At 36.7% G+C, this 13034-nt stretch overlaps 1 protein-coding gene across 5 annotated transcripts in view; it reads left to right on the top strand.

Annotated features, from left to right (window-relative positions):
- The window catches only part of lpar2b (lysophosphatidic acid receptor 2b), a 57186-nt gene extending 45123 nt beyond the window's left edge, over positions 1–12063 (top strand). For 2 of the 5 annotated variants that reach the window (XM_051904610.1, XM_051904580.1), the window contains one exon: positions 7663–12063. In XM_051904610.1, the coding sequence (XP_051760570.1) occupies positions 7663–7758 (96 nt within the window). In that variant the 3' untranslated portion in view covers positions 7759–12063. The other 3 variants (XM_051904562.1, XM_051904571.1, XR_007931490.1) reach the window with 2 other exon arrangements.
- Positions 12064–13034: the final 971 nt, after the last annotated feature.

Below are 13034 nucleotides of genomic sequence, written 5' to 3'. Positions count from 1 at the left end.
GAACCACATGGCATTAAACATGGCAAAAAGGAACATGAAACATGATTAAACTTCGAAATAAGACATGAAACATGAGACAAAACCCAAGTTCACCCAAAAATGAAAATTCAGTCATCATTTACTTAGCCTCATGGTCAAAAGAGTAGGCTATGTGTAATAAATTAGGATGATGTTGAATCGAATAAAATATTTCTTGCTGAAGCTACTTTTTGTAATATCTATTTGATGCTTTACACAATAATGACTTTAGGTTATGTTTTATTTCTCAGCCAGATTTGATGTGCGACTAATTTGCGATTAATTAATCACCACATCATGTAATTAATTAGATTAAAATATTAATTGTTTGACAGCCCTAATAACAACATATAACAATAACTATAATGATATCTATAATGTTTTAATAATGATTCCAAGAGAATAGCAGTCCACACCACAACTATAACAATAAAGACGCAGAGGAACAATGTTGTTAAAAGAGATATATGTGTGTAATGAAATGAGGTCAGTGCATATTGAAGTTCATAATGTTTATGATATTAGGAAAGAAACTGTCCTTAAATCTCTTAGTCCTTGTTTTAATGCACCGGTGGCGCCTGGCAGCAGCTGAAACAAGCTGAGAAAGTTAAGAAATTGTTGATTACGTTTTATTAAAATGTTTCTTTGTAGCCTAGCCTACTACTTAAAATGTGCAGGCTATTAATTGGTTCTTATGATTTGAAAAACTAAGAAACGAATAAGTAGGCTAAAAGGTAGCCACAATTTAACTACAATAGTGGACTTAATCGCAGGGACAATATACCAATAAAACGTCCTCGTGTTTCAACTAAAGCAAACGATTAATAAAACACGCTTGTTAGTTTGCCCCCCCTCTGTAAATTGGCCTACACATTTTCAACGTAGGCCTGCATAAAGTCCCGTTAAACTTATTCATTATTGCAGGTTTGAATGGAGAGCTCAGTGTTTGTATTCCCTGTGTCTGGGATGTAAAATTATGACAACGCCGCATCAGTAAAGACGTTAATATGAACGCGCTTTGGTCCATAATTCAGAACAAATTCAAAAAGACAATGTAGTTATTACAGCAAAAATTTCAGTTAGATTTTATTATAAATAAAAAAAATGTTTATGTTGTGTTACGTTGTCCTCATAAAACATGAACTGTGTGTTATTAGCCTATCACAAAAATCTGCTGTTTTCCACAAAATGGCATTCTGGGCATTTCGCAGAAAGTCAATTCGTAGTCGATCGGTAGAGCGTTGGACAGAAATATCAATGACGGGTTCAAATCCCGAACAAACAGACTGAGAAGTGTGTGTCATGTAGTTCTAAAACAAATTTATTTGTTACACCATATTTTTTTAGTAACACTTTATTTTACAGTGCCGTAGTTACACGTTGCTACATGTACTTACTATATTAATAACAGTAAATTATGCATAATTACAAGTAACTAACCCTAAACCAAACCCTAAACCACACAAGTACATGTAGTTAATTAATAGTACTCAGTACTTATTTGAGTAATTACAGTGTAACTACGGCACTGTAAAATAAAGTGTAACCATTTTTTTTGCTTGCATTTATAGGCTATAAAATAACCATGATTTTCCATTTTACACCAAGCGACAAATATTATCCAACAGACTGAATTTACATTTAATTTACAATTTACAATTAATAAACGTTACAATTAAATAAACTTTATAGGGCTTGTTATCCAGAAAGATTTTTTTTTTTTTTTTTAATACGATGGGATCCCATGATTTAGCCTAATTATTGGGCTGAAAATGTTGCTCATGGCGAGTGTGTGAAGCGTCTCCAGCCTGTGACAGAGAACATGAGTGGGTCTGTACCATTTCATTTTACTTGGGAAAAGCTGGCTATTCTTCAAATATTTAACAATTAATAAACCTGCGTGTTTTCACTATCTCAGCCTCGTTTCTGCTCTGCTTTTCTCTCGTCACTTCACCCTCCCAGAGGGAGAGAGAGAGGCGAGTACGTGCATGTTCTGACAAATGACCGTCCGTCACGCCCGCTCGCGCTCACATACAGGGAATGTTGACACACATTCTGCCCAACTTCCTGGAAACTCAAAACTTGGAAGTATCCCATAAACACACACACACACACACACACAAACACACACTTAAGATAAGGTAACACAATTTGGTTCAATACACCAATATAAATTGCACAATACATTAATTTCTGCAGTAATTATAGAAAGTCAAGAGCAATAACTCGAGTATTCTAAATAAAGAAATTTGTGTACATTTAATTTAAGTCAGTTTGCATAAAACACGCCCAATCCATCTCTATATCAGGGCTTTCTGAACAAACCTTTCCTTTATGCGTTTTGTCGCTCTCTACAAACATGCAACATTTCCAAACGATTGTCCTAAAATCCTAAACATTTATTTAACACGGCACTGTATGTTTCCGATCATGTGTTCAACACTCTTGTGCTCTCTCTGGCAGGTTGTTTTATGGTGTGTTGGACGCCGGGTCTGGTTCTGCTTCTGGTGGACGGCCTGTGTTCATTGTGCGACGTCCTGACGTACGAGAAGTTATTCCTGGTGCTGGCCGAGTGCAACTCCTTCATGAACCCCATCATCTACTCCTACCGTGACAAGGACATGCGCGACACCTTCAAACGCATGTTCTGTTACCTGTGCCGGAGGTCCCAGCAGACGGGCGAGCACTCAGGCATCCGCTTCAAGACCTTCAAGCAAGAGGTACTCTCTGAGAGCGACGGGACCAAAAAAAAAAAAAAATCTTTTTTTGTCATTTTCTTGTACAAATATTTAAACAATGTTAAATCAGCATACTGTACATTTACTGGAGAAGCAAAATTACTTAGGATATTAGGATACTGAATTTTCTTCTCCCTGATAAGCGCACAGACACCCAGAGCAAGAGAAAGAGCAAGAGCATGCCCATCAACGCGCTTCGTTCGGGATACAGAAGCCGAGAGATTTTTCAACAATGTCCCAATTCAGGAGCTGCACCCTTTGAAGGCTGCATACATCATCAGTCTCATTTAAGAAAAATAACCATTAGATTGCAAAGTAAGAAAGAAATTACAATGTTTTACACCTCACAATGAATATCAGTCAATTTTATTACAGTTACTTTTCTTAAATATGACGTCCCTGATGAAGTATTCAGCCTTCAAATGTGACCTCTGAAGGACGCAGCCTCCGAATGAGACGCAGCTCCTGTCACCAAAGGAGTGTGTTTTTGGTTGTGAGGGAAAGATTACCTTTTCCAGCTTCCCAAAGAACCCAGCGTTAAGGGAACAGAGGATGAAGTTTGTTTTTCCAGGGCAGCAACGGAGTTGTGCACGTATGTTTGTTTGTTTCCGGGATTTCGGTGATGAATACTTTGTAAACAAGTCCCAGTTCAGCGCTAAATTTGCAGATCGCGGGCGGAGAGTAAAACTGCATCAGATGTGTTTTGTTGGCAATAGGCACACAAGTGCATATAATGTAAACAACACGAACGTTTTTGTTTCCTTTTTATTTATAATGATGTCACAGCTAGCAGACGATCTCTACGCAGAAGCTGCGCGTGCTTGTGACACTTTAGCTCCGCCCACAGCACTGACGGCAGACACGCCTCCAGGAGCTCGGCTTTTTTCGGAAAGACTCGTAATTGCGAGAAAAAAGTCTCAAATGTGAGATATAAACTCGATTGCAAGAAAGTCAGAATTGCAAGATAAAAAATCACAATTGCTAGAAAAGTCGGAATTGTGAGAAAAAAGTTGCAGTTACTTTTTTTTTTTTTTTTATTCCGTGGCAGAAACAGGCTTCCATAAATATCTGCCAATAGGGTCTGAAAATAAACCTAATTCATAGACAAAACAAGTTTATTTTTCTGACCCCACTGACAGATATTTGTTCATGTTTTAAGCAAAAACTAAAACAAGACTGTCATTTTGCCTCTTCAGTAAATGTCTTGATTTAAGAACATTTAGATGTTTGTAAAATAAAACAAGATCAAATTACTAAGTAATGAAATAATTTTTTGCAGTGAAATATCTAAAGATATCGTAGTGTTGCTATTAAACGTGTTTCTACATCTAACATCTTAACCTGCTGATTTGCTCTGATTCTCCGTCCATCAGAACACTAACGCTCACTAACCGGGCGGATGTGCGGCAGATCATGTGATTCAGGAGTGTTTACATGCGTTGCACTTTCTGCATGCAGTTACTGAGCTGGTTGGGTTTTTCATCACTGTTTTTATCTTCTCAGATTCTTTGTGTGTGTGAATGATGCGCACATTTTTGAACATTCATCTGATGTCTTTGTAATGTTGCGGTTGTGTTTCTGGTTAACTGTGAGGGGACCGTACAAGCCATAATTCATCCTGGCACTCTTACACACTTACATTCTCCTTTCAAATATATTTCTACTCTCTCACACACATTCTCCTTTCACATACATATGTGTATTTTTGGGTTGTTTTTATCCCAAGGGCTGGGTAAATACAGGACAGAACACAGGTTGGGCTAATTTTACCCAGCAAACTGGGTTATTTGATTTTATTAATTCATTGTTACGCAGCACATTGAGCTTCAGCAAGAGGTTTGTTCTCGTGCTTCAAGCAGTTTGAGTTGAGCTTTTGTTTATGTTCGCTGATCAATATTTATATGTGAATAAAAGCCTAAATTCAGTCTGTTCATCATATAAAGCGATCGAGTCTCATCAGAAAATTTGGACTAAATTAATATGGATTAGTTTTACAATCTCTTTATGAACTTCATGAAGCATCAGAGTGGTAGTCACGTAGCTGTCTATGGAGGAACGGCTCTCTGATTTGATCAAAAATATCTTAATTTGTGTTCTGAAGATGAACGAAGGTCTTACTGGTGTGGAACGACATGAGGGTGAGTAATAAATGACAGAAATTTAATTTTTGGGTGAACTTATGAGAACTGAGAACATATTTCAATATCCAAAGTAATTACATTCAGTATCTTAAGGAATAAATCATTAATTTTATCCAAGGTATCAAGTGTTTCCATCATCCGAAAAGACGGATGCGACACTTGTTTAGTTGACTGACATCACGTCCCTGTAGTTTGCTTTGCATTAAATAAAATGATTTACAGCACAGCAACCATTTTATAAACGAAATAAAACATACACAATCCTGAAATTCATCAAAAAATGCTCCAATACTCACATACACACATTCTTCTCTTACATACACATTATCTTCAGACATACATACATTTTCTTTCTTACATACATTTATTATTTAATATATTAAATGTATACATTTGCATAAGAGTAAGATGTAAATGTGTGTTTAAAAATATATATGAGAACAACATGTAGGCTATGAATGTGTGTCATAAAATAAATTAATATAAGAGTAAAATGTAAGAATGTGTGCGTTATAAAATATGGGAACATGAGAGCAAAGTATAAATGTGTGCATTAAAACATGTGACTGTGAGAGCAAAAATACAAGTATGTGCAAGAAGAATGTAAGTGTGTGAGAGTGGCAGAATTAATTATGGCTTGTACGGCCCTTCATAGCGAACAGATGTGCAGCGTTCACTGCTGTAGATATTTGTGTCGGTCTGGCGCGTGCGTAAATCATCGCACACGGACATCCACAAACACACACAGGTGGTTTCACTTGAGTTACTAGTACTTCAGCACATGCTGTACTAACCAACCACAGTGTGTTTCACCACATTAACTCTCAAACAACATTCAAAATGTCCTTGGTCCTAGGGTCTTTTCTATGCTTTTATCAGTTGTATTTTAAGAGTTTCTGTATGATCTGTACTGAAGTCTCTCATCTGAGTGAAACTCATGAAATGCGTTAAGAAACGTGTTTTACATAAAGAAAATGCAAAACATCTCAATGGTCCTAAAATGGGCTTCACTGTATAAAATATCAGTAACAATTTGCAATGAGGTTTCTTTTGATAATGCATGAACTAACAATGACCAATATATTATAACAGCATTATTAACCTTGCTTAACGTTGGCTAATAAAAATGTTCATGTTAGTTCACAGTGCATTGACTAGTGTAAATAACTTTTGATCTTAAAAATGTATTAATAAATGCTTGTTGTTTATTGTTTGTTCATGTTAACAAAACCTCATTGTGAAGTGATACTGACAGTACGTTTACACTACAAAAAAGTTTTTTCTTTGTATAGATGACATCGCTGTCAAAATGATCCCCATTCACACGGATCCACGAAAACGTATCCACAGTATCGTTTTCAAAAACTGGCACTTTGAAACCTGTTTTCAAATGTTTGCATTTTCAGGCCCCCAAAATGCCATTGTCATGTAAATGAACGGCCAAAACACATAAAAGGTTTTACGTTTTTAGTTGAAAACAGTGTCATGTAAACAGCCCCTCAAATGTCTTGTGAATTATAAGCTTGACATGTGAGTTTATGATTTTCAGTCGTGTGTTTTGATTTAGCCCCTTTTTTCAAGCCCCTCCTTCCAAAACATGAAATGTGCTGTGATTGGTTAGCTGGCCCAGTGTGTTGTGATTGGCACCGCTTAGCACGTGTTCGGGAAATGTCACGCCCCTTCATAACAGCAAGTTTGCTCTGGTATAAATATTAAAATTGGCGTCAATTTCAAACCAATTCAGGCCTGATTCAGACCCCGACAATGTTAACGAACAAGAGGATCGTGCAGAACAGATTTCATGCACTGATTTCACAGGACATTTTAGAGTGGTATGTTGTTTTTTTATTGTAATTTTCTTATAGATTATAGATACGCTGTTATCCACCATTTAATCATCAACTCTGGTAATCCAACAGTACTCGATCACAAAACCATGGATAATTTTCCTAAGGGGTGGTAAACAAAACCGAGAGCTTAGTTAGTTAGCAGGCTAGCTGAGGCAAAGATTTGCCCTTTGTTTACATCATAGCAACTACATAAAACTTATAATTGGAACTGATAATAGAGAACACAACTACAAATAATGTAGATCCATAAACAACAGATTGACCCGACAAAACGCAACGGCTCCATCTTTCAGGAGAAGCTTCTGTGTGTAGCCTTCATTGTGTTCTCTTACATTCTGGAAGCTGTTCTCCGTAAAATGTGCAGTGCACAGACAAACGTTGGGGTTATAATGGATCAGCATTTAAAATTAATTTTAACCACTCTAAGTTCATCCTCCTTGGGACAGAGTTCTCTAGCGCAGCTCAACCAAGGCCTCGCCCCCTTTATTGTGAATTTTCTGGGCGGGGATTATATAAATGAGTAACATTGTGACTTCACAAGATCTGGAAAAAGCGTTGCTGTCCAAACCGTTCGTTGTAGTTCTTGGAAAGTGGATTCTGTTAAATAAAATATCTCCCTTTGGTGTGGACATTGAGCTTTGTAACATTGCAGATGTTGTTTATGCTCTAACAGCAACATTACACACTAACTAAAGTTAAAAAAGTGAAAAAGCATGATAGGACCCCCTGGATGTTCCCCTACTTTTTGATTGATTGATTGATTGATTGGTTCACTGTCTCTCTGATCTGTGACTATAAGCTCTTCTTCTGTTGCTTTTCTTTCACGGGTCTTCTTGGGTGGGGTCATCTTAACTTGGTGAACCAGGTCAGACGGTTATTTGCAGCCCAGTGTTTTGTCGGCTCTCTGTGTCTCAGGCTCGCAGGGCTCGTGATGGAGGCGACGAACAGGCTAACGGAGGACAGGTGGTGCTGAAGGACGGCGAGAAGATGCTGGACTCCTCTGAGAGCTGAGGAACGAGAAGGATCTGTCTGTCTGTCTGTTGATGAAATATTTTATTTATCCTGTAAGAAAACAATTATAGAAATAGTTTGAATACTATAAAAGCCAGATGTGTTTTAAAGGCCTCACGGCCTACATGACTGAGAAATTATTATTACAAAGGTCAGATGTGTCTGAGAAAGTCTTGTGGCCCACTGAGCAGTTTTTTGTCAGGGGTTTTCCAGTAAAAACAGATGGCTTTGAAAGACCAAGTCTATTATTAAGGGGTGTGAAATACATATGTCACTTGGAGGCTTCTTGCCTCTGGGAAAGACAGTCAAGTCACCTTTAATTATATAGCGCTTTTTACAATGCAGACTGCTTCAAAGCAGCTTTACAGAAATAGCAGGACCATAATTTTGTCTCTAAAGCAACTCTTATTAATTGTAGTATTAATATTTTCTTATTTTAATTGTATTTTATTTTAATTTTTGTATTATACACTGACCTGTTATATAAAGATGGGAGACAGTTTGAAATTTGATTCATTGCAGAGATTTTAAGATTTTTGGATTGTATTAATTAAAATAACTTGTGAATTGTATGATAAAGATTGGGTGACCAAGCTAAACAGACATTTTTAACAGACATATTAAACAAATTTACAGTAATGAGACCCATTGATTCAATCGTAAAAAGGTTTGAGAGAGTAGCGATCAATATAACAAGTGATAAAAATACTATATATGTGACTGAAAACAAGGCAACCCAGACAGACTGAAAGGCTGCTATTTTCTACACTGTGCAAAGAAAGATGTTTGCTCTTTTATGCAAAGAAGAACTTGCTTTATTAAAATAGCATGGGGAAACTGCTGTTATCAACCAGATGAGACTTCTGTAATTAAGGGACAGTTAAAAAAGATTGTTGTAGAATTTATAAAGGATAAATTTGATTAATGCGGATCTCTGAGTGTTTAATTTCCAGATGACTTCTGAGGCAGATGCCTTGACCTACTAAACGACAGAAACTGGACTGTGCAACAAGTGAAGGACATGTCTGCAGAGAGAAGAAGAGGCATTGGTTGATGGGCCTTCATCGCCCCTGAAAGAGGAAGTTGAAACTTCTGAGGGGCAGATATGGACAAAGACTGAGTCAATGCAGATATGACCAAGAAAACATGCTGTCATTATGCACAATGGCTTCCTCCGCGGCTTGATCAAAGGCAGACTGAGGAGAGGCAGAGAGACGACAGCATCCAGAGTCAAACCACTGTCACACCATGACACCAGAGCCTTGAATGCCTTCAGACTGACAGAGCAAAAGCATCGGATGACGAGGGAAACACTCCAACAGCAGCCCGAACTGACTGCTGACCCGAGCAGAAGGACTTCATCCTTTCCTAAGTGGGCACAGGTGATACATTTCCAATGATCACTACAGAGACCGCTTCAGATTTTATTGATTGGCCATATTAATTGTATTTTGATTATTCAAGAATTAACTTTTAATATCAATACTTTTCACACATTACAAAGAATAAATATCTGAACTTATGATTTATAAAAATGTTTTTAACCACTATTTTTAAGACTTCCTCTCCACCCACCCGTGGGACATTTACCATTATACATTTATAAGAATAATATCTTAGTCTAAACCTAAAGTAATCTTGACAAACTATATCACCTGAAAGCTTTCAGACTGTAGTCTTCATATTTGGTGACTGATTTTCAAAAGAAATGACACTAAAAATGGATGTACTAAAAATGGAAAAGTTTTTCTTTGTACAGATGACAAAGTTGTCAAAACTATTCCCATTCACACGGATCCATGAAAATGACTAAAAACGCTGTATTACGCATGCCAGACAAGTAGTTGGCGATGTCACTTTGTAAAGAAAGACTACGCGCCTGCGCATACACATTGTTTTACACAGCACTCGCGCCTAACGGACACGCCTATCCACCTTATTTTTACAGTTTACTGCACTTTGATATTCTTCTCGTTATTTCCCTATAGCGGAAATCTCGCACATTCACAGAAAACACAGTTTACACGGAGATAACAACAGTATCAAAAACTTGCACTTTAAAACCTGTTTTCGAAAGTTTGCATTTTCAGGCCACCAAAACGCCGATGTCGTGTAAATGAATGGCCCAAACGAATAAAAAGTTTTCCGTTTTTGGTTGAAAACGGTGTCGTGTAAACAGCCTCCAAATGTCATCTAGTGAAAAAGTTTGGTACTGCGCACAAAAAAACTTACTGAAAAGTTTTTGAGATATCAACTTCAAAATTGGCACAGAACTTGTTCAGATATTTAGCTTTGACTTTCTTTAAGTTTTAGAGTTGAACATGTTTTGCAAAATACATATTTTAAATTTTCTTAAAGGGATAGTTCACCCAAAAATTATTCCATGGTTTACTCACCCTCAAGCCATCCTAGGTGTATATGACTATCTTCTTTCAGACGAACACAATCAGAGATATATTTAAAAATATCCTTAGTCCTCCAAGGTTTATAATGGCTCTGAAATCCATAAAAAAAATTAATCCATACGACTCCAGGGGGTTAATAAAGGCCTTCTGAAGAGAATTGAAACGTAGTACACAATGCCATGACGTTCTACACTACGCCACAAACTTTGAAATTAAAAAGTTGTTAAACTGGCACTTCAGGACTAGAGTTGAACAGCTAGTGTTTTGTATTTTGGGTCTGTAGTTGCTTTTGAATTGCTGTCTATATGGGTCAAATTGACCCATAAACAGTAAGAACGTATAAAATTTCTGTATGCACATTTCACAACACTTAAACTTTGCATGCATGTTCATGACCCTAAATGAGAAAAAGTCAAAAATTAAAAAAAAAAAACAAAAAAAACAATGTAGGTTAGATAGTATTTCGGATAGATTAAAAAAGATATGACAGCTCATTTTTACCATATGTGGCTGACAAAAGTATTGAAATAAGTGAAAAAAGCTCCTTTTTACCTTCACAAGGGTAGTTAAAAACCAACAATACAAAACATAACCAAAAAAATCTTATTATTTTGGGTCTGTATTGCCTTAGAACATTAACATATGTGGGTCAAATTGACCCTCGAACGTCACTAACGTAATAGTAATGTTTTGTGTATATGTCAAATCATATCAAAATGTTGAAACTTTGCATGCATGTTCATGACCCTAAATGAGAAAAAGTCACAAAATTTCAAGGAAAAAAAAAAAGGTTAACCGGCATTTCAGTCAACTCAAAAATATAAACGGGTCAAATTGACCCGCAACCGTATATATAAGGGTAAAAGAGCAGCTCATGAGCAACAAAAAAAAGAGCGAAAATAAAAAGATCTAGTTTACAACAGCAATGTTTAACACAACCACATGGCAACTGACATCGGCCAGCTGTATTATTATTAGTTGTGTTACTAATTTAGAATTAACCTTGATAATTAGGATGGATAATTGAACATAAAAATAAGGCCATATTGATGTCAGTTATTAGGTATACTTATGTTCCACATACTACAGCTCCTGATGGATCATTCAACGAGGCAATGAAGAAACTGAATAATAAGGGAAGAAGTCACTGACAATGTAGAAGATTAGGAACTAGTTTGACAAAATATTTGGATCATGGGGTAAATGGCTTACTGAAGTGGGAATAATAATAGTAGTTGTTGTTTTTGTGCTGTTGTTCTGTTGTGTTCCTCAGATCAATGATGGCCAATACAGCAGCTAATCAGATGATCAATGTGTCTGTGAGGAGATCTGGAGATGATGCATCAATATGTATCCAATGGCTCCTGGACTAGATGAACTGGACGAGACTGAATAAAACCCCTTTAGAGAAGGGGTGCCTTTTATTTTTGCTCTTTATTTTCAAACTTATTGTATTCTTTGGACAGCTAGGGAGTCAGTATTCTCACTGTATTTTCATTTCTTCTAAAATTAGTTAGCATGATTAGAATTGGGGTAGTGTAGGCAGAAAGACAGAGGGTGTTATGTTTGTTATTTTGGCGTATACCCCTTCCTGAAGTCATTTATTATGTCCTTATATTAATAAAGAACTTGCTAAAATCAAGATATGTGAAAGTAAGGTGATGATGAGGGTCAGAAACAGGTCATTGCCTGTGTTATGAGGTAACGCAACCAGATTTAAGGGGACGATAAGAAAGATGTTTACATTTTTTTTTTTTTGCATGATAAATATCATTTACTGCCTGAGTCTATTTTGGTTAGTAGATATGAGAAATGTATAAGAATGGCACCCTGGCCAGAGATGAATTCAGTTGTCCTGCAGGCATCTTTGTTCAATAAAATCTTATTTTGACTTCTGGAACTCTGCCTCTTGAGCTTCATTTGCAAGAAAGAGATGACTATTCTCCACTACACTGTCTGTCCGTCTGTCGTTCTGTCATTCGGTCTGCCTGTCATTAGCAAAGCCTAGCAACTAGCCTAAGACATGCTAAGTAGCAAATGCTAACCATGTTAAAAATGTTAAAGAAACAGCATATGCTGGTTAGGTATGTTTTGAAGCATGGAAGCTGGTTTGAGCTGGTTTAAGCTGGTCAAGTACTGGTCCTAAGCAGCTAGCTCCAGCTCAGGACCAGCATTTGACCAGCGTCAATGCTTCAAAACATACCTAACCAGCATATGCTGTTTTTTTCAACAGGGCATGAAGTTGTGTGAACAACACCTGATATCCGTGTACATCCGAGCACATGCACACTTTGGTCAGAGCGGGAATAAAGCGATTAAGGTGTTTACATGCCTGTTTATTGCGATTAAAATTGGCGTACACCACCTAGTTTAATTTGATTATGCTTACTACGATTATGAGCTTAATCGCATTACTTTAATCGAAGTATTGCGTTTACATGAGGTAAAGTTTAATCGCAATATTGCCAAAATCCTATTAATCGTATTATGAGGGTGCATGTAAACGCACTCAATGTGTTACATCATGTTAAAAATGTGTTAAAGCATGCTAACAACATGTTAGCAATGTGCTAATTTATGTTAGAAACATGTTAAATAATGCTAACAACGTACTAAATCATGTTAGCAACGTCTTAAAACATGCCAGCAATGTGGTCAATGAAGCTAGAAACATGTTAAATTATGCTATATAGAAACATGCTAATGTGTTAAATCATGTTAGCGATGTGCTAAAGCATGCTAGCAACATGTTAAAACACGTTAGCAATGTGTTATCTCATGTTAGAAACAAGCTAAATCATGCTATCAATGTGCTAATTCGTTCTAGAAACATGTTATCACCAAATTAAAACACCTTAGCAAGATTATCTC

The sequence above is a fragment of the Ctenopharyngodon idella genome, chromosome 1 (assembly GCF_019924925.1).
Source record: "Ctenopharyngodon idella isolate HZGC_01 chromosome 1, HZGC01, whole genome shotgun sequence".
Taxonomy (NCBI): Eukaryota; Metazoa; Chordata; class Actinopteri; order Cypriniformes; family Xenocyprididae; genus Ctenopharyngodon; species Ctenopharyngodon idella.
This window is presented reverse-complemented; position numbering and strand designations above follow the sequence as displayed.